The 26,964-nt window shown below is 36.4% G+C and overlaps 1 protein-coding gene across 4 annotated transcripts in view; it reads left to right on the top strand.

Moving 5' to 3' along the window:
* Nucleotides 1–26,964, top strand: part of MLLT10 (MLLT10 histone lysine methyltransferase DOT1L cofactor) — a 215,874-nt gene that overhangs the window by 94,474 nt on the left and 94,436 nt on the right. For all 4 annotated transcript variants that reach the window (XR_005722521.1, XM_040248590.1, XM_040248589.1 and 1 more), the window contains exon 9: nucleotides 23,503–23,598. Coding sequence is in view for 3 of the 4 variants with exons in the window: in XM_040248590.1 (XP_040104524.1) it covers nucleotides 23,503–23,598 (96 nt within the window). In the remaining variant the exon portion in view is untranslated. The remainder of the gene's footprint in view (nucleotides 1–23,502; nucleotides 23,599–26,964) is intronic.

Below are 26,964 nucleotides of genomic sequence, written 5' to 3'. Positions count from 1 at the left end.
CGGATGTTACAGGCTATCTTTCTCTTTATCCCTCCTTACCTTTTTTAAGATTTTAACATCTAGTAGGGTTGTCTTGAAAATACACATATAATGTTGTAAAATGTTGTCACAGATAGTACTTATCATCTATATAGATTTTAGTACTATAAAATACAGTATATTATGAAGAGAATTTTGGTGATATTGTTTATAAGATATATTAGAATCATATTCCTGGTGAGTTCTTTTATCAGAGTTCATTCTTGCACATATTTATTGTTATATTTGTGTTGATAAAGAGTAATACTAAATATTGTGTTATCCAACTCACTTACTTTAAAATGAAATCAATTTATGTTAACTTTTTATATATAATTGTAAGAAAATTCAAAAAATACTTAAGCCTTTGCTTTTCAGAGAATTTCTGTGGGGACCAAGGTGTATTATTACTGGTTACTAACTGGGAAATGCCAGCAAGGAAAGAGGAGAAGTTACTGCTGAAATTCAACTTTGAATAAGGAACAATCTCTATAAAAATTTAAAAATCGGCATATATAGCTTGAAAATAGGTGTTTGAAATGAATTAAAAGCTATGTTTAGTATAGAAGAGGCTTAATTCAATCATGAAACAATTTGGATCATGAATTATTGTTTATGAAGACTATCTTCCCATTAATGTTAGTTATTGTTCACTGTAAAGTAGAATAGTTTTTAAGCCTAGCACTGCTGAAGAGTCAGGTGTGGGTGAGAGTTAGGAAATGAAAAGGTGTATCAGATGTGGAGACATGCGGTTGTATTGTGAGGCTCCCAGCTTCAGAAAGGATTTATTTTTTTTTCCTGAAGACTAAGTTGCAGATCATCAATTTGAAATCAGTGGTTATTTATTGCATTGAGATAATCTGTACCAATTCATTTGATCCTTACTTTATCCTCTTCCCACTCATTAATGCTAATTTATAATGTATTAGTAGTATAGAACTAGGCTTACAGTACTTTACATCCATATTACAATTAGTGGTAGTGTATCTTATGGAAATATACTCAGTTGTAACTAGGTATGACAGAAATCCAACTGTCCCCTACTCAGAGGGATTTATCTCCTGCCCTGAATTCCACCCTCTTACTTGCCCTTGGTTCCATTCTGTTATTAATAACTGGCAACAGATAAACGAGTTACTGCTAGAATAAGTACTGTTAGGGTGTCATGGGAGGTTGGGTGAGATGGGCTTTTTGGTCGATGTTTTGTGAGCCTCAGGGAACTGACTGGACTTCCCGTTTGTTTAGGACTTTTCGTCTCTTTGAAGAGTACTGGGCTACTTCTGTGTCCCACTCATATTAAAGCTTTAAGCTTCTACATGTACAGAGAGTTAAGAGAGGCCAGGGCTTTTCAGGACCAGTAATTTAGAATATTTCTAGTGTGTGTGATGGAGCTGAAGAGCGACAGGAGATGTGATTAATTAAGAAGGGGCCGTTCAGTGAGGAGTTTTATAAGTAACGCTAGTTTTATCTTGCTATGTTGGGCAGCCAGTCAGAAGGATTAACATTTTTTTCCCCAAAATGTTTAATTTTACAGTAGCTGTTAGTATTCTATAGTAGTAGAATTTTGAGAGGAGTTGCAAAAATACTACACATTATTTCTCTATGCCATTCGCCCAGACTATCGAGATGTTAACATTTCTTCCCATTAGCCTTTTCTTGTCCTCCCTTCTCCTCCCCTGCCTTTTCTTTCTCTCTCACTTTCTGTGTGTAGTCTTTTTTTCCTGAACTTTAAGACAGTAAATTATGAATATAATGCTGTTAGCCTAAGTACTTTAGTGTATAGTTTTAATAAAAAGAGAAATTTCCTACATGATTGCAGTACAAAGTCAGTAAATTAACATTACTGCAGAACTGTTGGATCTTCAGATCCTGGTGGATGTCCTCCATGCTAAAGGAGGGAAATTTGTTTTCAGGCTCAGAATCCAGTCCAGGATCACACACTGCATTCAGTTGTTCTAGGCTCTTTATTTTTTCTCCCATTCTGGCATATTTCCTCGTTCTTTGTCTTTCATGATCCTAACACCTGACGTTGTTCTCCTAGATCTCAAGAATGGATTTTACAGCCACACCGTTGGCTTTGCTCTCATACAGGCATTTTCTGAAATAGCCTAGATTTTATGTTTCTTTGGAAGCTAGTCCTTACTTAAGTATTGATTGCTGTTTGGAAAGACTGACATTTTTAAAACCAGAAAGTACTGGTTCCTTTTTGTCAGTGGTCTTCGCAGTTCAGTTTTTCTCTATACTACTTTTTACTATAAATAGTAAAAAAGACTACACTTTTAACAAACTACTTAGAAAAATCTCCTTACTTAAATCATACATTAAGTACATTTTCTCTTTTTTATGTTACCAAGGGCACCAATGTTGCTAAACTTTGTTACTATATAACTAGAACCCCTTTTCCTCTACTTTTCAGTTAAATTAATGTTTTTTCTCCTTTTGCTCTCCTCAGCAGCCCCCTGAAAGACTGAGAATAGTCTCTTCCATGCTCATTAGGCTTTCACTCATCATTTCCTGAAAGTCTTTCAGCTTGTCAGCTCCTGCCCACTGATTCCTTGAAACTCCTACATTTTTAGTTTTTTTTTGTTGTTGTTGTTATGGTAGCATCCTGTGCATGTAACACAAATGTGTATCAGTTACCAGTTGCAGCATAACAAATTACCTCAAAATTCAGTGACTTAAATTATAATGAATATTTATTATCTTGTAGTTTCTTTGAATTAGAAACTTAGATAGAGTTTGCTAGATATTCCTTGCTCAGGGTCTCATCAGATTGTAGTCAAGCTGTTGGCAGGAATACGGTCATTTGAAGGCTTGACTAAGGCCGATAGATATGCTTCTAAGATGGCTTGTTAACATGGCCAGTAAGTTGATGCTGGCTGAGCAAGAACCCCAGTTTCTTGCTGCATGACCTCTCTGTAGGACTGTTTGAGTGTCCTTATAATACGGCACCTAGCTTTTCATCAGATGAGCTAACTTTTCCCAGAATAAGAGAAAGCATGGTGAAAACTACAGTATTTTTTGTGACCTGCCTCAGATGTCACATGGTGTGCGTGCGCATAGCTTCCTATCCCCCTAGTTGAATGCCTGTTTTTTACCCATTGGGTTATATATCTGTGGATGCAACCAACTGTGGAAAAAAATTGCAGAAAGTTCCAAAAGGAAAAACATGAATTTGCTGGGCTCAGGCAACTATTTATATAGCATTTACATTTTATTAGGTATTATAAATAATCAGGAGATGGTTTAAAATACACAGGAGGATGTATAGGTTAAATGTGGATACTATGCCATTTTTTTTGAAGGACTAGAGCATTCATTGGAGAAGGCAATGGCACCCCACTCCAGTACTCTTGCCTGGAAAATCCAATGGATGGAGGAGCCTGGTAGGCTGCAGTCCATGGGGTCGCTAAGAGTCAGACCGACTGAGCGACTTCACTTTCACTTTTCACTTTCATGCATTGGAGAAGGAAATGGCAACCCATTCCAGTGTTCTTGCCTGGAGAATCCCAGGGACAGGGGAGCCTGGTGGGCTGCTGTCTATGGGGTTGCACAGACACGAACACGACTGAAGCGTGTTAGCAGCAGCAGCAGCAGCAGAACTGTTTTATCACTGAACTACGAAGTTTCTTGACTGCATTTCCTTTGTTCCCTCACTTCCCTTAAGATCGTTAATTACGGAGACCTGTTCAAGGGCAAGCATTGCAGCCAGGCCTAGATCATTAAATGGCTTGGGTCAGAAATGGCATCTCTTATGTCAACAAAGCCATGCCTGGTTCTCTTTCTCCCGGATGCTCTACCCTGTCTGCTTACAACTTGGTCACCTGGATAATGGAGCAGAGAAGGTAGATGGGGGCAGAATCCTAGGGGAGATATGGCTAGGCGGTTTGGGTATTGGGATAAGGAAACAAATTGTTTTCAAAAGTGTTTAAAGCAAAACTAGGGGATGAAGGCATAGAGTTTTGTAGGAAGGTAATGTAGGAAGAGTTTTGTTGGAGCAAGAGTCTGAAAGAACTCAGTGAAGTCCCAAGAACAAGTGAGAGAGTGAGTCAACTGCATGATTGTGACTAGAGCATAGTGAATTAGAGTAGAGCATAATGGTTAATATTTTGTTGGTCTGTTATGACATCAGTTGTTGGGAGACAGCTCTCTACAGGTCTCTCACATTTGTACACATCTTTTCAGAATATCTATATAATAAATAGTCTGAGAAAATGGCAGCACCATCCAGAGCAAGGCAGATTTGTGTGTCTTCTTGGGAGATAACAGAGATATATCTCTTTTTGGGGTATTTGGCAGGCATTGGGTTCCCTAAACCCAAAGTTCCTCTCCTGAAATGCAAACCATTGTGTGTACAAGTGTCACCTGGTCTCCTTCAGATCATCCTGTCAGAATTGGGCAGGAACAGTGCAAATGCTGACACTATGGCTACTGCTGTTGCTGTGAGTAATAAAGCTCCTTGTCCAACCCACAAGTCTTTACGTTTTCTTCCAGCACCCATGTTAGCTTGCAAGTACATTAAGACTCTTCAATTTTTACAAATTATGATTATAGCATACTAAAGGAGAATCGAAGTGAAAGCCATTGGAACTGAGAATGTTTAGAGACCCTGAGGCTTGTCCACTTAGGACTGGCCTTACCGTTTAACATTCCCAGTGTTGTAGTCAGGGGTGATGCAATACTGTGGCTGAAAGTCTTCACAAAGTTGCAAGGAGTTGGCAAGAGTTACCTAAGGAACAAAATAATGGGCAGACAAAAACAAGAGATCAGTTAGTCACTTCAGTCACTCAGTCGTGTCTGACTCTTTGTGACTCCATCGACTGCAGCATGCCAGGCTTCCCTCTCCACACCAACTTCTGGAGCTTACTCAAACTCATGTCTGTTGAGTCGGTGATGCCATCCAACCATCTCATCCTCTGTGGTCCCCTTCTCCCACTTTCAATCTTTCCCAGCATCAGGGTCTTTTCCGGTGAGTCAGTTCTTTGCATCAGGTGGCCAAAGTATTGGAGTTTCAGCTTCAGCATCAGTCCTTCCAATGAATATTCAAGACTGTTTTCCTTTAGGATAGACTGGCTGGATCTCCTTGCAGTCCGTGGGACTCTCAAGAGTCTTCTCCGACACCACAGTTCAAAAGCATCAATTCTTCCAGGCAAACCTTCTTTATGGTTCAACTCTTAAATAACCGTACATGTCTACTGGAAAAATCATAGCTTTGACTATATGGACCTTTGTTGGCAAAGTAGTATTTCTGCTTTTTAATATGCTGTTTAGGTTGGTCATAACTTTTCTTCCAAGGACCAAGCATCTTTTAATTTCATGGCTACAGTCACCGTCTATAGTGATTTTGGAGCCCAAGAAAATAAAGTCTGCCACTGTTTCCATTGTTTCCCCATCTATTTTCCATGAAGTGATGGGACCAGATGTCATGAACTTAGTTTTCTGAATATTGAGCTTTAGGTCAATTTTTTCACTCTCTTCTTTCACTTTCATCAAGAGACTTTTTAGTTTTTCTTCACTTTCTGCCATAAGGGTGGTGTCATTTGTGTGTCTGAGGTTATTGATATTTCTCCCGGCAGTCTTGATTCTAGCTTGTGCTCCATCCAACCTGGCATTTCTCATGATGTACTCTGCATATATGTTAAATAAGCCGGGTGAAAAGATACAGCTTTGATGTAGTCCTCTCCCAATTTGGAACCAGTCTGTTGTTCCATGTCCAGTTCTAACTGTTGCTTCTTGACATGCATATAGATTTCTCAGGAGACAGGTCAGGTGGTCTGGTATCCCCATCTCTTGAAGAATTTTCCACAGTCTGTTGTGATTCACACAGTCAGTGGCTTTGGCATAGTCAATAAAGCAGATGTTTTTCTGGAATTCTCTTGCTTTTTTGATGATCCAGCAGATGTTGGCAATTTGATCTCTGGTTCCTGTGCCTTTTCTAAATCCAACTTGAACATCTGGAAGGTCACGGTTCATATTCTGTTGAAGCCTGGCTTAGAGAATTTTGAGCATACTTTGCTAGCATGTGAGATGAGTGCAATTGTACAGTAGTTTGAACATTTTTTGGCATTGCCTTTCTTTGGGGTTGGAATGAAAACTGACCTTTTCCAGTCCTGTGGCCACTGCTGAGTTTTCCAAATTTGCTGGTATCTTGAGTGCAGCACTTTCACAGTATCATCTTTTAGGATTTGAAATAGCTCAACTGGAATTCCATCACCTCTGCTAACCTTTTTTGTAGTGATGCTTCCTAAGGCCCACTTGACTTCACATTCCAGGATGTCTGGCTCTAGGTGAGTGATCATACCATTGTGGTTATCTGAGTCATGAAGATCTTTTTGCATAGTTCTTCTGTGTATTCTTGCCACCTCTTTTTAATATCTTCTGCTTCTGTTAGGTCCATACCATTTGTGTCCTTTATTGTGCCCATCTTTACATGAAATGTTCCCATCTTTGCATGAAATGAAATGTTCATGGTGGAGAGTTCTGAGAAATTGTGGTCCACTGAAGAAGGGAATGGCAAACTACTTCAGTATTCTTGCCTTGAGAACCCTGTGAAAAGGCAAAAAGATAGAGGACACTGAAAGAGGAACTCCCCAGGTTGGTAGGTACCCAATATGCCACTGAAGATCAATGGAGAAATAACTCCAGAAAGAATGAAGAGATGGAGCCAAAGCAGAAACAACACCCAGTTGTGGATGTTACTAGTGATGGAAGTAAAGTCTAATGCTCTAAAGAGCAATATTGCATAAGCCTGGAATGTTAGGTCCGTGAATCAAGGCAAATTGGAAGTGGTCAAATAGGAGATAGTAAGAGTGAACATTGACATTTTAGGAATCAGTGAACTAAAATGGACTGGAATGGGCAAATTTAACTCAAATGACCATTATATCTACTACTGTGTGCAAGAATCCCTAAGAAGAAATGGAGTGCCCCTCATAGTCAATGAAAGAGTCCTAAATGCAGTTCTTGGATGCAATCTCAGAAACGACAGAATGATCTCTGTTCATTTCCAAGGCAAACCATTTGATATCATGGTAATTGAAGTCTATACCACGACCAGAAATGCTGAAGAAACTGAAGGTGAACGGTTCTATGAAGACCTACAAGACCTTCTAGAACTAACACCCAAAAAAGATGTCCTTTTCTTTATAGGGGACTGGAATGCAGAACTACGAAGGCAAGAGAGTTACCTGGAGTAACAGGCAAATTAGGCCTTGGAGTACAAAGTGAAGCAGGTCAAAGGCTAGCAGAGTTTTGCCAAGAGAACACACTGGTCATAGCAAACACTCTCTTACAACAACAGAAAAGACTCTGCACATGGGCATCACCAGATAGTCAATACAGAAATCAGGTTGATTATATTCTTTGCAGCTAAAGGTGGAGAAGCTCTATACAGTCAGCAAAAACAAGACCAGGATCTGACTGTGGCTCAGATCTTGGGCTCCTTATTGCCAAATTCAGACTTAAATTGAAGAAAACGAGATACCGATTAGTAAATGATGGAGCCGGCATTTAAGACCAGGTATGCCTGACTCCACAGTCAATGGAATCTTTTTTTTTTCCACCTATGTCTTTCTGCCTTTTACTTGGAGGTTTAATAATCAGATTTCTTAGATAAATCAGGTGTATTACAAATTAAATTTATTTTTGATCTTAGCACAAATGGTGAAGTTCCACGTGTTCTTAATAGAATGCTGATACAAAGAATCTCTCATGAAACCTTTACCATGTTCCAGGAGGGTCTTTCTTAGATTAGTGTTTGTTGGGGGAGAGATTTATAAAGAGCTTGTAACTTAGAAGGGAAAGATTCTTTGTTAAAAGTGGATAGACAGACAAAGTTACAAGTAGATGTGAATAGTCTTTTTGAAATTTTGCTTGAATTCAGCTATTCAGTATAAACATTATCTTGCTTGTATCAACTAAATGCCGTGCCCACAAAATGGAATTTTATGTCTAATTAAATTGGCTGAAGGCTAATTTCTTTATATGCAATAGAGTTACAGTTTTTGTAAGGTTGAGATTACATGTAATGTAAAGACTTAAGTTCATTTAGGTGTTTAGAGTTATATTCCAACTCTCTAAAATCATAGTATTACGATGATTATAACAAGTTTTTTCCCTTAATAGTAAATCTGTTAATATATTTATTTCCTATGTTACACTATGTAGTTTAATTTCCTTTTCTGTAGATGAAGAAAAGGGACATTAGTGTTTAAATTAGTAAATGTTTATGAAGTATCTACTTTATATGGTCTATATCCAATATACTGTGTCTTCAGGCTTTTTTACTTTTCACAGCGTTGATATTTTTGAAGATTCCTTACTAGTTGTTTTGCAGCATGTTCCTTAACTGGTATTTGTCTTTTTAATTTCCCTTTGATTAAATGTATGTTGTTTAGTCGCTAAGTTATGTCCAGCTGTGAGAAGTACTACCTAAATGGTGTATTCACAGTGCATCATAACTTTTTTTTTTTTGGCCATCATTCTATCATATTCTTTCAGTGGGGATAGCATTTAGAAACCATTTCTCTCTGGAGTAAGTCTCTGCCCGAGAATGAACCCCTGCCTGAAAGGTTAACTTGAGACATCACTTCAGTCTTTCCTAGAGGGGCCTGCTTGCATTTATCTATTATTTGTCCAGTAGAAAACCCTTTCTTGTTTGAGCTGCCGTCCTCAAATCAGCCCTTGATGCTTTGCAGTGGGTACCATCGATGATTTTGCAGTTGTCTTGTGGCTTCCTTCTCCCGTCACAAATGCTGTTACTGTGCAGATGTTGTAGTTTTTTGTTCCACCCTGTTTGTATTTTGGGGTTCATGGAAGTACTTTGGCATTTGATTTTATTGTAAAATGTTATTCCATTGGTTTTTAGTTTTTCTAAATAGTCTGTTTTTGTATGGAGTTTCAGTACAACTAGTCTGTTGGCCACTATCTTCCTTTTCTCACTATGCTAATTTCTTGTTGTTTTAAAAGGGATTTTCTATATTTATTATATCTTCTTTTATTGTCTAATTTATAAATACTATTGACTTTAAAAAATATTTATCTATGTATTTGGCTTCCTCAGATGTTAGTGGAGTTATGTGGGATCTTTGTGGCCTTCAGATTCAATGCGTAGGCTCCAGAGGCTTCAGTAAGTGGGACACACTGGAGCAGGTGGGATCTTAGTTCCCTGAATCCATGTACCTTGCATTATAAGTCGGAGTCTTAACCACTGGACCACCAGTGAAGTACCAAGACTGTTGACTTTTATATGTTAATCTTGTATCAACTACTTAATTGTTTGAGGTAGTTTCATCACTGATTAATGTTAGTTTAAGCCTGAAATAGTACAGAAGTAGTACAAAGTACTTTTACAATACTTTACTGTTTTACTGAATCCTTTGTGACATAGTAATAGTAATAATTGTATTTTAAAAGCAAGTGATTCTGTTTAGTTTCTGCTGTACCCTATTTTTAAGCTGAGAAGACAATGTCTGTCTTAGTTGTAGCATTTCAATTAAGTGGGGGAATGGATAAAGAAAAAGTAAGTGGTGTATCTACAGAATGAATTAATATAAACAGTTTGGGGCTGCTCTCCAGCTAACATACTTCTCTATGTGAGCTTGTTTGAATTCTTGGGATATGATATGATATATGATAGTATAGTGACAGGGCCCTGGATTTCTCTCTCTGTAGCAGTTATCACCCTTAATTTTTTAAATGGTAAAATATACATAACATGAAACTTACTATCTTAACCATTTTTAAATGTGCAGTTCAGTGTCATTAAATACGTTTATATTGTTGGAGACCATCACCACCATATACATCTGTGGAACTCTTTTCACCTTGCATAACTGAAAATATGTATCCAGTAAGCAGTACTCCCCCTGCCCCTGTCTCCTCCAAGCCCCTGGCAATCTCTATTCTGCTGTGTGCTTTTAGGAATTTGACTACTCTAGATTCCTAGTATAAGTGGAATATTCAGTTGTATGTATATGCCACATTCTGCTTATTCATTTATCTGTTGATGGAGTCTTGTTTGCTCCCACGTTGTAGCTGTTGTGAATGAATAATGCTGCTGTGAACATGGGTGCGTATACAATATCTCTTCAAGACCCTGCTTTCAGTTCTTTGAGTATATACCCAGAAATGGATTTGCTGAATCACATCTTGATTCTGAGTTTTTTGTTTTCTAATTACGTTTTAAAAGTTTATTTTTTAATGAGTTTAAGTTTTTGAGGATCTACAATACTACCACAGCAGCTCTACCATTTCACATTTCTACCAACTAGGGTTCCAGTTTCTCCACATCCTTAACAACACTTTTTTTTTTTTACTATTCTCAGTAGTAGTTTTATTCCTTCATTGTAATAAGTTATCTGGTCTTTTGTTCCTTTGTTTCTCTTCTTGGGGCTGATTATTGTTAAATAAACTGTGTACCAATTATTCTCATAGTTACATTAGAGGAAAAGTGAGAGGAGTATATTAAAATATAAATTTTTTTGATTTAATGTGAAGTCTAGACTAGACCACTGTTAATTAAGTGAAATAGCCACATGTGGCAAGTAGGTACCATATTGGACAACATGACTCTAGAAAATAAAGAGAGCCTTGTTGTTCATGTTTAGTAATGAAGTCTTAACTGAATTTAATAGCTGTATGAATGGAAAGATACAGGAAATGTAGTCAAGGTATTGAAGCAATAAAATCTATAAGGTCTTGGATCTGATTGGTAGTCTATTGGAGGTGATGGATGGTTATAGGCAGTCTTGATTAGGGGCATGCTACCATAAGTACAGGTAGGGTCTTGAGGGAAAAGCAAGCATTTGTAATTATTAATTATAATGAGTAAACATAAAAAGGAGAAACTGATAATACTGATTTTAGTCACTTTGGGTATGGTGGAATAATAAACATTTTAAAGGCAGAAATATGAATTTGGAGTTTTAAGTTGGGTTAGGCTATTTGATTCAAATAAGTAAAATTATTAATAATTTAACTGTACATTATAATTAATATTTTAAAATGAGAAGATTGATTTGATAGTAGAAAAGAGTCACCAGAAAGAGTTAAGTGATGAGGCTTTGCCTGGACTGGACTGAGGTATTAACACATTAGATGTGACAAAAGGGAAAAATTGTTTGAGTCATATTCTACCTATTCCCTCCAAATAAACTTTGTTTTTCTTTTTTAAAACATTTTAATGTGTTCTTTTGTCAACTGATCTTTTTCAGTTGTTCTTTTTTCAAATGATCTTCAGTTTTCAGTTTCCTCTTTTCTTACTTCATCTTAATTCAGATCCAACACTCAGTTGTGGCTTTCTAGTGAAGCTGGACTTTGTCTTGTGTGACTCACACTGTATCTCTCGCTGTGGATATTTTTTATGTGATTTTCTTACTTTTTTCATTTTACTTTTTTTTTTTTTTAAACTGCTGGTTGTCATTAGTATATGTCTCACTGACAGGCCAAATTGTGTTTTGTTTTTTGTTGGATTTTTGTGTTGTTTTTTGGGTGTGTGTGTATGTGTTTTGGCCATGCTGCATGGCATTTGGGATCTAATTTTTCTACCAAGAATGGAACTCGTACCCCTAGCAGTGGAAGCGTGGAGTCCTAACCACTGTACTGCCAGGGAATTCTCTATGTTGTGAACTGATCCCTATGTTTTGTACTTAACTATTTTCCAACACGACCTAGTATGGTTTCTTGAACACAGTGAAACCATGTGAAATGCTTTTTAAACAAACCAAGAGGTTTAAGTATGAGGGTAGTGAAATAAAGGTAGTATTGTTGACAACTTTTGAATAATTAAGAACTGATCTGAGAGGAATTATAGTTTTAGTTTCATTGACTATAATGTAGTAGGTATACGTATGTTTATAGGCAAGGAAGAAAATGAAACTGGAGCACAGGGTGTTAATAAAGTAAGAGTGCTTTGCTGAGGTCATGAGAAGGGATAATCTCTGATGAGGCATTGAGAAGAGATGGTAAGGACTTTTATCCCTGGAAGAAGAAAAGGATTAGTAACAAATGTTGAAAATGGATATACTTGATAATCAGGCAGAAAGAAGTTAAAGTGAGCATTAAATCAGTTATTATTCAGTTCCTTCTTGTGTTTACATAGTTTGTTTCCTTAACTTTTTTAGTCTCCAGAGTATGCCCACTTTCCTTGCCTCATGATCCACTTCCCTTGAAAGCCAGCAATGTTGCAACTCTGATCAGTCTGCCATAGTCAAATCTTCCATTGATTCTCTACTTCTAACTCCTCCTTTCACTTTTAAGGATTCCTGTGATTACAGTTGGCCTACGGGATAATCCAGAATAGGTAAATATACTTGCATTTGTGAAATGTCTTTTGTTTTTTACGGTTACATACTTAACAGAATCTGAAGATTAGGGTTTGAACATGTTTTGATACCATTATCAAAACATTCAGAATTATCAAAATTCAGAATGTCTGAATTCTGCCTCCTTCTGCAGTTTTGGATCAGTTTAGCAGGTACTGAGATTGAATAGCTGCTGGAACCCATTGCCCATCATTTGGTTTTAGTTTATTTGAACCAGTTAGTGGACTAAGCTCCATGAACTGCAGCACTCCAGGCTTCCCTGTCATTCAGTGTCTTGCAGAGTGTGCTCAAATTTGTGTCCATTGAGTCTGTGACGCCATCCAACCATCTCACTCTCTGTCGCCCCCTTCTCCTCCTGCCCTCAATATTTCCTGGCATCAGGGTCTTTTCCAGTGAGTTAGCTCTTCACATCAGGTGGCCTTAAAGTATTGAGATCCCCATTAAACAAGTAGTTTTGTATCGGGTGACAAGAACGAAGGTAGCTGCCACTTTTTAATATGAAGCTGAGATGCTCCTGGGGCCAGGCCAGTTGTGTTCTTGAATATACTGTTTCCATTTGACAAGTGAGGAATTTCTGGGCCCTTGCCACATGGTTTAGTCTGACTTACTAATAGACATCATAGGCTCAAGAGCTACATTGTTCCATGGGTTTGATTTTGAAAAGAGCCCATGGGCAGGCTCATAGCTGCTTTGCAAAAAGGGGTGGGGTACTACCCTAGGGATTGTGGGGCACTAAAGAGGGACAGTGTTAGCTTCCTTATTTCACATAAAGTGTTGGTCTGTCTCTGGGAAATTTCTGCGAGAGAAAGGACCAAAGATGCCTTATAGCAACCAGGATCCATTGCAAAAAAAACAAAACAAAAACAGAACTGAAGTCTTCTGTTTTCACCTAAATGAATTCAAAGTTGGCAGGATAGATTGCAGGAGGTATTGAGCTGTGAGACAGTCCAACTGTCCATTGTTCCTTAACATACAGACCCCTCCACCTGCATTTTCCAAGGGGACCAGGATTCCTGTGATTCACCTTGTTTCTGCCCATAGTGATTGTTTGCCTGTTTCCTTCCTTTCATGCTCAGTGTAGATAAGCAGTTCCATAACTGTTATCTGAAAGGGTTGGAACCTTCTGTACACTGAGGGTGACTCAGTATTGAAATTAGTTATTATTATGGTAGGGTGAAACTGAAGCCAACTGCCAGATTGGTGAGAAAATCTCCTACCTGGAGGATTTTTGTTTGTTTGTTTTTAAATTGAATTATAGTTGATGTACAGTCTTACATATGTTGCAAGTGTAGTGATTTATAATTTTTAAAGTTTATATAGTTATTATAAAATATTGGCTATATCCCCTGTGCTGTATAATAATCTCCTTTAACCTGGAGGAGATTTTAGCAGCCATCTCCTCAGTTCTTCCTCATTATCAGACAATAAAATGAAGAACCGTTTACTGCTTTATTGAGCATACAGTTTGCTCAATGTGTTTGTTAGTCATTCCCACAGGCTTCCCTCATATCCCATTAATTGGCCCTTGAAGTCCTTATCCTTCCTTTTCCAGAAATCCACATCTCTTAACAGCATTACATTCCTATCACCAGACAGTCAAGAACTGTGAAAGGGGTCTTATAAGGTATACCCTACTTATAAGGTAGCCAGTTAGAAGACAAGAGAATTTTGGATTAGAGATAAAGTATAGTTTATTACTTAAAGCTGTAGAAGTAACCAGAGTATCTGTATTTTTGCACAATTCCCCCAAGACCCAGTTTCCATAGGGCAGAGCAAAGAGGGCCAGATGACAGCTGCTCATGCAGTCTGTTGCAGTAGAACCCTGAGCTTAGGGCACCTGAATATTTTGCAGTAGTAAATGTGGCTGCCCTTTGTTCCTAACATACACATTCTGTCTTTTAAGTCTGCTCGTTATACAAACAACCTTGAAAAGATAGTTTAGATGATGGACAAGTCATTGCCTTATTTATTTGCTAGACATAAAGAAAGAGCAGAGACTTAGGTAAGAATTGTCTCCTAACATATGATACTCCTCAGATTATGAGAATTAATACATTGTTTATTTTTCATTCACAATGACATCCAAAACAGATGTTCTTGATTAACAACTTTCTTACAGGCCATGAGTTAGGACTTTTGGTTGCTTCCATTCTTGCTTCTCAGCCTTCTTTTCAGTGTTGGTTCTGTGTCTGCTGTGTTCCCTTGTATTAATCCCTGGAAGAGGAAGGAGCATGGACCCTCAATACTCAAGGCTATTAAAGACCAGGCCCAGAGGCAGCACATGTCATTTTTCATTCAGATTATAATTGACCTGAACTCAGTTATGCCACATTGGACTGCAAAGGAAACTGGGAAATGTCTAGTTATACTCTGAATAAGGGAAAGAAACGGGTTTGGTGAATAGCTAGCTGTCTCTACTTCATTTTAGCCCATTCTTTTTGTTAGCGAAGTTGCTCAGTTGTGTCCGACTCTTTGCGACCCCATGGACATAGCCTATGAGGTTCTTTCACCCATGGAATTTTCTAGGCAAGAGTACTGGAGTGGGTTGCCATTTCCTTCTCCAGGGGATCTTCCTAACCCAGGGATTGAACCCGGGTCTCCAGAACTGCAAGCAGACGATTTTACCGCCTGAGCCACCAGGGATTTGTAATTATTTTTTTTAAAAAAAGGCAAAGCATTTTTAAAAATGCAAATTAATTTAAAAAAAAAACACTCCAGAATTCACCATCCAGAAATAGCCATCATTACTACTAAGTAAACATTCCAGATTTTTATAAATAGATAGGTAATAGATTTTGAAAGGATGGTTAGAACAATCAAAAATACTAAAATGGTGCAATACTGTTGGTTTTTTAAAAAATGTTAAACTTAGATTTACTTGGCTCTATAAAAGAAAGTGAAGCAAATATATAAATTGAACTTGATATAAGATTTCCTTATCCGAACAGATATTATTTCCTTAAACTTCTACCTTTAATTGTGGAGATACTGAAGCACACAAAAAATCACTGAAAAGTAAGATTGTCCTTCTAGTTCAGATGCTTTTAACTATAACAGAATATTGCTAAAGCAGTGGAGACTTACTGTTTTGCATAAGATGCTCAGAGGCTTTTCTGAGATTGGTTAACTTAGCAGTAGTCAGTTCAGTGGCGGTAGGGCATTGCTGTCTTGCTTGTGGTTCTCTTGGCTTCTCTAGGCATGGTTGGCAGGTCACTGCAGTTGTTCCAGGGGTTGCGGCCTAACACTTGAGTATCTGAAGACAGCAAGGGAGTACCTTTTAAAGAGAGAGGACATTCCCAGCCATCTCACAGAAAATTTCCTGTTCTGTTTTATTGTCCTGACCTAAATCTATCCCAGACCTAAAGCGGTCTGTGGCTCAGGAGGTAGATTTACCTAAATTGACTTAGATTATCTATGTTCACCTCCGGGCTTGAAAATCTGAGAGAGTGCTTAGCCAAAGAAAACTAGGGTTTGTCTACAAGGAAGGATTTTATGTGCAATTACTATTTGGTGGCAAACTATTTTAACTATGTGCTTCAGAGTCTATATTGAGCTCCTGCTATGAAAGGCAAACAATATCCCTGTGCTCTTCTCATTTCCTTCCATCCAGTTTGTTTGTTTTTAAAGATATTTATGTTGCATTTTTCAGGTCTGAGACAGTCTCTTCTGTAAACAATCCTCACAGTTGTTTTAGGAATTTGTTCTGTATTTAATTTAAATTGGTTAGATGGTCACTACCTTTCACCACAGCTTCTCCATTGAGTTCTTTATATCATCTCAAATTGGCAGAGCTTTAGTGTTCAGTAACTTTTTTTCAAGAATACCTTCTTCAGACCTGTATTCTCTGACTTTGTTCATAATGGAAAGTGTTTTTTTCTTGTCCTAATTTTTGAACTGAATCTTGGCTGTATATATTATTGGGTGACACTTTCTTTCCTTTAAGAATTCAGGCAGTGGACCTGGACTATTGCTGTGGGGAGGACCAGGGACAGTCCTACCCCACTGACCCCCGTGTAGTCTGCTAAGTTTAACTACAGTAAGTCTTGCCATTGAACATTCTATAACTGAATTTTTCAGAATGCATTTTTTTTGAGGTTTTTTCCCCCCCTTTTATTTTGTAGACTTGTTTGAATACATCTTGTTCTCCAGTCATTGGATTCTCTACTGTAGGGACACAAGTTATACTTAATGTTTAATTACTGTTGTATTTAACTGTTAAATGTTCCTCTCTAAACTACCCCCCACCCCACCCCCTTTTTTTTTGACTTTGCTCTGTGGCTTGCATGAGCTTGTGTGATCTTAGTTCCCTGACCAGAGATTGAACCCAAGCCACAGCAGTGAAAGCACCTGGTCCTAACCATTGGACTGCCAGAGAATTCCCTCTGAACATATCTGCTGATTTTTCATTTGCGTTACTATGATTTTTTTCATGCCCTTTTTAGAGCAATATTTTTATTCTCAAGAATGTATGCTTTTTCCCTTGCTGATTCTATTTTGGTTACTAATTTTGTTTTAGTTTTAAAATTACTTTGGTTCTACAATCCCTGATTTTTCCTACAATTCCTGAGGTTTTTTTTAACTGTTTTGTTTCATCATCTCATTTTGTGGTTTGTTTGAACATACATTAGAATGAAGTTTTACTTAGCATGGAACAATTTGAGAAATACCTCTATGCTGAGTTATATTTATTTGTAGGTTGAGAGTTTTGGTTCTCTTCTGCATGTTATGCTCTTTATGTTGTTTCCTTTTCAGCTATAATTTCTTTGCCATGCAACTTTTTCCTTTCTTGCTCATGTTTTTGAGGCTCTTTCTAGGTATTTGCTCCACTGTAGTTAAGACCGTTTCTTGAACCTCTTCTCACCGTTTTTGAGGCTAGGGTTTGAGGACTAAGTGTCTCTTTCTGATTTCCAGAGGAAATGTCAAGGGTGCAGTGTACAAGCTCAACTGGGACAATATGCAGTTTTTGGTAGAACCCCAGGCTCAGCTCTCTTTTCTAATTCTTGATTAAATATCTTATGCTAGATTTTAATCTCTTAACTGTGTGGGGATAGTTCACACACTTATGAATACCCTCTGATTTTATATAATTCATTCCTAGCCTAGATCGTCTACTTCCAAACAGTCAGTACTCTCCCTTCCTTTAGGTAAAGAAAGAACAAGTTAAATAGTCAGGAAAAGCAAAAGGAAAGGTTGTTCTCTGCAGATTTGGGAGTTTTTGTGATATTTTCAGAATTTTAGCTAATTGGAAGTAGGATTATCAATAGCTGAATTCTATAGTTCAGTTCAGGGCAACTTCTGCTCTATTTCTAGAGTCTTCTATTTCACTGCTTGCCTGCTAGTTTTTGTTTAATGTATTATCTACTTCTACCATTCCCCCAGTTTTGTTTGCTGTTTTCACTGGTTTTTGTTTGATTTTTAATTGTTAACATTGGAAAAAATTGATGTGATTTTAAATCACCATTTAAAGCCTTGGGAGTTACTGAACATAGATCCTTTTTTCCTTAGTAGAAATTTAATTTCTAATATTAGGCTTCCTGATGAACTCTTCTTCACACTTAGTGATAATGAAATCTTTCCTACATATGAGCACATCTTTGTTAATTTAGAACTTTTCTGGGGAAACAACCTCAAGCACGATATTGCATTCCTTTTAGAATTCACTTTCTAAGTGAATTCACTTACCCCAAACATTTCTTTCTACCAGTGTTTTCTGTGATAACATGTGTATTCCTCAGACTCTGAGATATCGAATTCCTCTGTGTTGGAAGAGAGGAACTTATTTCAAGTATTATCTCTACTGTCTTGTACTTTAATTTTCCTTTAATGATTTCTTTTCCCATTCCGGTTTGAATACTGGAAACACTGAATGTCTCTTAGTTGTTCATTATACTCTAAATTTAGGTTAAAAACTCCTGTATTGTCCCTACCTTCTACAGGGAAAGTAGTTCATTCTGTAGCTGAAGATACTTTTAAGATGGAATCATTTTCTCTCCTTTCCTTTAAATCTTTCTTCTTTCCCCTACTCTTTCAAATTTTCTTTTTATAGTTTGTCATCATGGGTACCTTATTTATTTTTTTCTTTAAATTAAAAAAAAGTTTTCGTTTCAGCTAAGTTTCTTGGGAGGTATAGATAAGAATCTATTTTGTACTTGTTTAAACCATTCCTTTCTGATCTATAAAAGTAGATCATTACAAGGCTGCTTTAAGGACGAAATTCTGATTATTTTCATTCTTAATTATACATAGTGATGTATTTGGGAGTGACACCAGTTGTCCTGACCTATGGCTTTACATAAAAAAATAGTGTTTGTTTATTTCCTTCTGGTGGTTGTTCTCTCTTTGCATAAAATTTTTATTCACTTATTAAATTTATTTTTTATGGAAATAATATAGTTGATATGCAGTATTATATTAGTTTTGGGTGTACTATGTAGTGATTTGATATTTACATACATTATGAAATGATCACCATAAGTCCAGTAGCCATCTGTCCAGTGTTCTTAACAATGTTATTGACCATGTTCCTTATGGTGTATCTTATACCTACCTCCCTTTGTTTACTTATTTTATAACTGAAAGTTTTCACTCCCACCCTACTCTCTGCATCTGAATCTGTTTCCATTTTGGTTTGTTTTGTTTTGTCTTTTAGATTCCACATAAAAGTAAGGTCATATGGTGGTGTTTGTCTTTCACTCTCTGACTTATTTAACTTAGCATAATACCATCTAAGTCCATTCATGTAAAATAGAAAGTTGTTTTTTTTTAATCATTGAGTAATGTTACACAGGCACACACACAGCATCTTTATGTACTTAATCTATTGATGGCCGATTAGGTTACTTCTATATCTTGCCTATTGCAAATAATGCTTCAGTGAATGTTGTGCATATATTGTTTCAAATTAGTGTTTTTGTTTTCTTTGGGTGAATACCCAGAAGTGAAACTGCTGGATAATAAGGCAGTTCTATTTTTAATTTTTTGAGGAATCTTCATGTTGTTTTCCATAGTGGCTGAGCTAATTTGCAATCCCACCAACAGTTCACAAATGTTCTTCTTTCTGTATCCTTGCCAGTACTTGTTATTTGTTGTCTTTTTGATGATAGCCATTCTGACAGGTGTGAGGTAGTATATCATTGTGGTTTTGATTTGCATTTCCCTGATTAATAATAATGTTGAGTATCTTTTCATATGTCTGTTGGCCATCTGTATGTCTTCTTTGGAAAAATGCTCATTTTTAATTGTTTTTTGCATATTGAGTTATATGAGTTCTTTGCATATTTTGGATATTAACTCCTTATCAGATGTATTGTTTCCAAATATGGCTGTTTCATTTCTTTCACTGTGCAAAAACTTCTCATTTTCAGTTTGATATAGGCACATTTATTTATATTTGCCTTTGTTTCTCTTGCCTGAGAAAGAGTCTGCTAAGATCAGTGTCAAAAGGCACTGTCCATGTTTTCTTTTAGTTTTATGGTTTCAGGTCTTCTATTTAAGTCATTTTGAGTTTATTTTTGTATACAGTGTGAGAAGGTAGTCTGATTCTTTTGCATGTGGCTGTCCAGTTTTCACAACATTATTGATTGTAGAGAATATCTTTTCCCTTTTGATTCTTCTTGCCTCCTTTGTCGTAGATTAATTGACCATATAGTATTAGTTGCTCAGTCTTGTTCCGACTCTTTGCAATCCCATGGATTCCATGGGATCCCACCAGGCTTATCTGTCCATGGAGTTTTCCAGGCACAAATGCTGGAGTTGGTTGCCATTTCCTCCTCCAGGAGATCTTCCCGACCCAGAGATTGAACCCAGGTCTCCTGCATTGTAGGCATTTTCTTTACTGTCTGAGCCACCAGGGAAGCCCAATAGACTCTATACATACGGGTTTATTTCTGGACTCTGTTCCATTCTGCTGATCTCTGTGTCTGTTTTTGTGCTAGTACCATACTGTTTTGATTACCAACAGTTTGTAATATAGTTTGAAATCAGAAACTGTGACATCTTCAGCTTTTTCTTTCTCAAGCTTGACTCTTTGCATAAAATTTTAAAGTGAAACTCATATTAACCATTTTACCAGATCTTTAAATATTCCTTCAGAACATACTTTTTAAAGGACCATTACATGGTTGTATAATAATTTTTTCAACCACACCTGTGTTGTTGAACATTTAGATTATTTACAGTTTTTATTTCTCATTGCAAATAGTAACATAATAAACTATATTTGAACCTTACTTCTTAGACATGAAATTACTAGTCAGATACTATATCTACGGTTTCTAACTCTTTAACGTTTAAAATGGTCCACTGCATGTTTACATTCTCTTTAGCATTGTATGCAAGTGCTCGTTTCATAGTAACTTGGACAACATTGGGTCTTAAAATTAAAACAAAAATCCAACAGTTTTGGTGTTAAAAAAATTTAGGTAATAGAATAATATTGCCATTAGTGCTTCAGTTCTTGGTTGCACATTTTTTGTTTTGTGGCTCATTGTTTCTTTTGTGAATTGCCCTTTGTACATTGTTTCATAGCATGTTTATTTTTTCTTCCTGATTTATAAACATTTTAAACACTAAAATACAGAACATGTTAACTTATTTCTCAGTTTGTTTTTAGCTTTTTAATGATTTTTAAATTGATGCAGAAGTATTTGAATAGCTAAAACTACCTTTTTTGTTTCTGATTTTTACTTTGTTTTATGCTTAGAAAAGTCTTTCCTCCTTTAAATTTCAAATTTTAAAAAACATTTTCTTCAGCCTCTTAGATTATTTTAAACTATAAAATAATCTGTTTAGATTTTGTCTTTTTTTGTGTGTAAGACATTTTTCCTACATTATTAACCACTTTTTCTAGTATTATTAAATAATTTCAGTCTTTCCTGCTGATTTGGAATCCTGTCTTTTTCATATTTTAAGTATTTAGATGTAACTGAATATTTTCCTGATTTTTTTCCCTATTCTGTTAAAATCAGCCTATCTCTTTAGTGTGAAAGTTATTACACTGCATTGATTCATATTTCACAGGACTGTATTGTAGATGTAATCTATTCACAATCTCTCCCAGTGAACATTTACAGTCTCAGCATATATTTCTTGGTGTATTACACAGGACGAAAGTGGTATATTATTCCATTATGTCTTATATACATTCATGTTTTCATACATAAACATGTATACTTTACTTTTTACTCTTCTATCTACGATTGCAGCTGTTGTTTGTGAGTGTTATTCTCTCAGTCGTGTCCAGCTCTTTGCGACCCCATGAACTGTAGCCCACCAGGCTCCTCTGTCTATGAGACTCTCCAGGCAAGAATACTGGAATGGATTGCCATTCGCTTCTCCAGGGATCTTTCTGATCCAGGGATTGAACCCAGTCTCCTGCATTGTAGGCAGATTCTTGACTGAGCCACCAAGGAAGCCCCGTAGAGATTGTTCATCCTGTTTTTCAGCGTCATTCTCTATAAAATATATATAAAATTATCCCAGCTCTTGTACCCTTGATGAATAAAGCCCAGTATGGGAAGTAGAACATGAAGAAGGATGGAGAGAGGCTCCTGTATTATCTTTATGGGAGAAAAGTATTGGTATAGAACTTACTGCAGTCAAGGATCATGTTTATAAACTAGATTGTATAGCTATATTTGTTATTTTGGTGAATACAAAAATTCCCATATGTGTTACTTTTAATTTCTACTTTCATTAATTCCCATTACCTGGTTGTGAATTCTGGCTTTCTTTCAGTTATCTACTGTTGCTTGGTAAACCACTTGACGACTTTTAGTGGTATACATTTTTTAGTGGTTAGGGCTCAGCACAATTTGTCTTTCCTTCACATGGTATCAGCTGGGCTTAATCATGAGTCTACTCGTAGCTGGTGGCTGGCTGGGTGATCTAAGATAGTCTTACTTACATGTCTCAATTGACATGAGGCTGACTGTAGGCTGGGGTTAACTCCAGTTCTTCTCCATGGGGCCTCTTTTTCTTCCTAGCCTCTATCAGGAAAGTGTGAACTGACTCTCTACATGATGACTAGAAACTAAGGCAGCAAAGGTGAAAGCCATAGAGGTCTTCTCAAAGCTCTTGCCTCCTCAGCTTCTATATGCATCCTCATACAAAGAATTAGAGGCATGATTCCTTATGATCTGTCACAGTTAAAACAACTTCACAGTAACAAAGTTTCCTAAAAACTCTGAATAGAAACTGTTTCTTTTTCTAAAGTATTAACCTTGCTATAGAGAGGTATCTTATGTACTTAAATCAGTAATTAAAAACAAAAAGGGGCAGTAGTCTTAGGTATTATAGTAAAACACCTATCCTTAATTTGTACACATTTTGTTTTGCTGATATGCTCTCTCTTTTAGGGCAGGGCCAGTGGTAGTATTCTTTCATGCTTTGAATAGATTAAGTGCTCTGAATGGTTAAACTTAAGTACTATGAGAAATAAGTTGAATTAACTCTTTAAATAGTGGTAAACTTCACACACAATATGCTTCAATATGCTACTGATTCAAACAGTTGAGAACAATTTGGTTAAAGTACTTTGATGTTAAATAAAGTTGAGCTCCTAATAATGTAGTTAATTTCTTATTAATTGAATTCTTTTTATATTTCAGTTCATCAGTTTTAGCAGAGATAACTGATTTGTCTATTTTTTGAGTAAACATCAAAAAGAATTTCTTGTCTGAGTTTCTTTGCACTGGTTTGTAGTTTATGGGCCATAGAATTTAATGCATGGTGTTGGAGAATCTGATTCCATTATGAGGTGATAGTACAGGTCAAAGTGTATAGAAATTTTAAAGTACTATTTATGAAATCTGTACAACAGCATTTGGTATTTTTAATAGGACAAAAATAGTTTGTCAGATATAAATGTAGACTTCAGTTTATCTTTTAGGTTGGTCAAGGATAAGAAAAGAAATCATCTGAATATAACTTACAGTAGTAGTACTATATATTGTAATATATAGTAATACATGTAGTAATACCATCAGTATATTACTAGTATTGTTTATATATAAAATGATATCTGATTAGAAGTGAGTTTGGTTTTTTTGACAAGCATTTATTAATATTTTAAATTACTTGAATGTAATTACAAAGAAATATCATCTTATTATGTATATATCAGTTATAATTTAAATTGTATTTTACTTCTGTTCATTTTTAGAAATATAAAGAAAAGGACAAACACAAACAAAAACATAAGAAGCAACCAGAACCATCACCTGCATTGGTTCCTTCCTTGACTGTTACTACAGAAAAAGTAAGTTTTAAATGTCATATTTAGATTTACGTAATATTTGTGCTGACTTTGACCTTTTAACTAGTTAGATGCTGCATTTTGAAAATACTTGAATTGTCCTGGTTCCTCCTAACCAATTTTATGTCTCTGAGACTACATCAAGCACGTTGATTTTCCCTCTCTTAGTCCTTTATCCTATCTTCTCTTTATTCTATGCTTATTTCTTATTGACATGTATATTTTGGGCTGTGCAGTTGGCTTCTTCCATCTGTGATTTTGAATTCTGGCTTCAACACTTACAGACTTAACTCTCATCGTTTGTAAAGTGGGGGGAGATAATTGTTGGAATTGAATGAGATAATGCATTTAAAGCAGTTAGAACAATATCTTGGAAAAGGCAATGGCACCCCACTCCGGTACTCTTGGCTGGAAAATCCCATGGACGGAGGAGCCTGGTAGGCTGCAGTCCATGGGGTCGCCGAGAATTGGACACGACTGAGCGACTTCACTTTCACTTTTCACTTTCATACATTGGAGAAGGAAATGGCAGCCCACTCCAATGTTCTTGCTTGTTGAATCCCAGGGACAGGGGAGCCTGGTGGGCTGCCGTGTATGGGGTCGCACAGAGTCGGACACGACTGAAGTGACTTAGCAGTAGAACAATATCTGGTTCGTAGTGAGTACTTAGTAAGTGTTAAATATGACTAAGATTATTATCATGTGGTTAACATGAAAGCAAGTGGAGACAGGGACAGGCAGCCGGGACAGTACTATGAAAGGAAGGTGAGGGGTTGCAGTAGGAGAAGAGGCCAGTGTGAGAGGCCAGTCTTGTAAGACTGTATAAGCCAGTGGAAGGTTTTTAATTTGAGTGAAAAGTGAGCCACTAGAGTTTTAAGCTGAGATGTAACATGGTCTTAACTTAGGTTTTATAAGAACCTGCGGCTACTTTGTTGTATATGGACTATAGAGAGACAAGAGTGAAAGGAAGGAGGCCATTAGGAGGTTATTGCAGTAATCCAGAAAGGGACGGTGGTGACCCTAGAGGATTTTGATTGGCATTTCTTCAGTGACCTATACATACGTTAGACATCTTTTCATGTGAATATTAGCTATTTATTTATTTTGGTGAAGTGTCCACATCTATCTACCACCTCTCCCTTTTTATTGATTTGTTTTATTACCGAGTTTTGTGAAGCATTATGTGTTTCAGGTGCAAGTCATTTATCAGATACATATGTTTTCTTTTAAAAGTTTTATATTTTTATCTTTTACATTTAGGTCTGTGATCCATTTTGAGTTAATTTTTCTGTATGATGTGAGTTATACATCAAAGTCCACTGATTTGAATATTGATAATTCAGTTTTTCCTGAGCCATTTTTAGAACAGATTGTCCTTTCTTTATATTAAATTACCTTTACCTCCATTTGTTGAAAGCCAGTTGACCATCTATATATGGCCCTATTTCTAGACTCTAACTCTGTTCCATACCACACAATCTTGATTACTATAGATTTATGATGATGCTTGAGGTCAGATAGGGTCCACCTTCCAAGATTGTACTCTTTCAGAGTTGTTTGTGCTATTCTAAGTTCCGTGCATTTGTATATGGATTTCAGAATTAGATTGTCAGCTTTTAGAAATAAAACTGCTGGTATTTTGAATCAAACTGCAGTGAATCTACAGATCATTTGGGGTGGAATATTAATACCTTAATAATACTGAGTTTTCTGATCTGTGAACATTGTGTGTGTTTGTGTATAACTTCTTTATCCACTCCAAGATTGTACTCTTTCAGAGTTGTTTGGGCTATTCAAGAAAGAAATGGCAGCCCACTCCAGTATTCTTGCCTGGAAAATCCCATGGACGGCAGAGCCTGGTAGGCTACCGTCCATGGGGTCGCAAAGTCGGACACGACTGAGCGACTTCACTTTCTTTATCCACTCAACTGTCAGTGAACATTTAGATTGCTTCCATGATTTGCCAGTTGAAAATAGTGCTGCTGTAAACTTTGGACTGCATGTATCTTTTTGAATTAGAGTTCTTATTGTCTGTTCGGGATATTTGCCCAGAAGTGGGATTGCTAGATCCATATGGTAGTTATACTTTTAGTTTTTTTAGGAACTTCTATAGTACTTCCCATAGTGGCTGTATCAGTTTACATTCCCACTGACAGTGTAGGGGAGGGTTCCCTTTTTTCAGTACCTTCTCCAGCATTTATTATTTGTTGACTTTTTGATAGCCATTCTGATCAGTGTGAAGTGATAATTTATTGTGATTTTGATTTGCATTTCTCTAATTATTAGCAATATTGAACATCTTTTCATGTGCCTTTTGGCCATTTGTATGTCTTCTTTCAAGAGATGTATACTTAGGTCTTCTGCCCATTTTTTAATTGTATCGTTTTTCAGGTATTGAGTTGTGTGAGCTGTATGTATGTATATTTTGGAAATGAAGCTCTTGTTTGTATTTTTTGTGAATATATTCTCCCATTCTGTTGGTGTTTTTGTTTGTTTTATTGATGGTTTCCTTGGCTGTGCAAAAGCTTTTAAGTTTGATTAATTCCTATCTGTTTATTTTTCCTTTATTTTTGCCTTGGGAGGCTGATCTAAGAATACTGTTAAGATTTTTGTCAGATAATGTTTTGCCTACATTCTCTTCTAGGAATCTTATAGTGTCATGTCTTATTTTAGGTCATTAAACCATTTTGAGTTTAATTTTGTATATGGTGTCAAGGAGTGTTCTAAAATCATTGATTGACAGGACTTCCCAACGTCTCTTGTTGAAGAGACTATTTGTTCGTAATAGATGTATTGGTACAGTTTTTTTTGTTTAAAATCTGTTAATATGATGAAGTATGTTGATTGATTTTCCAGTGTTAAAAAAAAATACCTTATATTCCTGGGAAAATCCCACTTGGTCTTGATGTATTACCCACTTTTTGATTATGTTGTTTATTTTTCTGATACTGAGTTGTATGAGCTGTTTGTATAAAAAATCCACTTGGTCTTGTTGTATTATGATTTTTATATACTGTTTAATTCAACTTTTAGAAATTTTACAGAAAATTTTGGCTCTCTCTTCATGAGGGATGTTGGCCAATAGATTGCTTTTCTTACAGTGGCTTTGGTGTTGGTGTCAAGGAGTGCTGGCCTTATTAGAATGAGCTAAAAACAAGTATTTACTCTTGTTTTCTGGAAGAGTTTACATAAAAATTAGGTAATATTACTTAATGTTTGCCAGTATTTACTTTTAAAGCTATCTGGGCCTAGAGTTTTAGAGGAAGATTTTTAACTGTAATGCCATTAAAAAGAGAAATATAGGGCTGTTTAGGTTATCTCTTTCTCATTGAGTAAGCTTTGTCAGTTTTTCAAGTTTTTTTTTCCCTA

The sequence above is a fragment of the Oryx dammah genome, unplaced genomic scaffold (assembly GCF_014754425.2).
Source record: "Oryx dammah isolate SB20612 unplaced genomic scaffold, SCBI_Odam_1.1 HiC_scaffold_10, whole genome shotgun sequence".
Taxonomy (NCBI): domain Eukaryota; kingdom Metazoa; phylum Chordata; class Mammalia; order Artiodactyla; family Bovidae; genus Oryx; species Oryx dammah.
The sequence above is the reverse complement of the archived record's forward strand: the minus strand, read 5'-3'. Positions and strand labels throughout refer to the sequence as shown.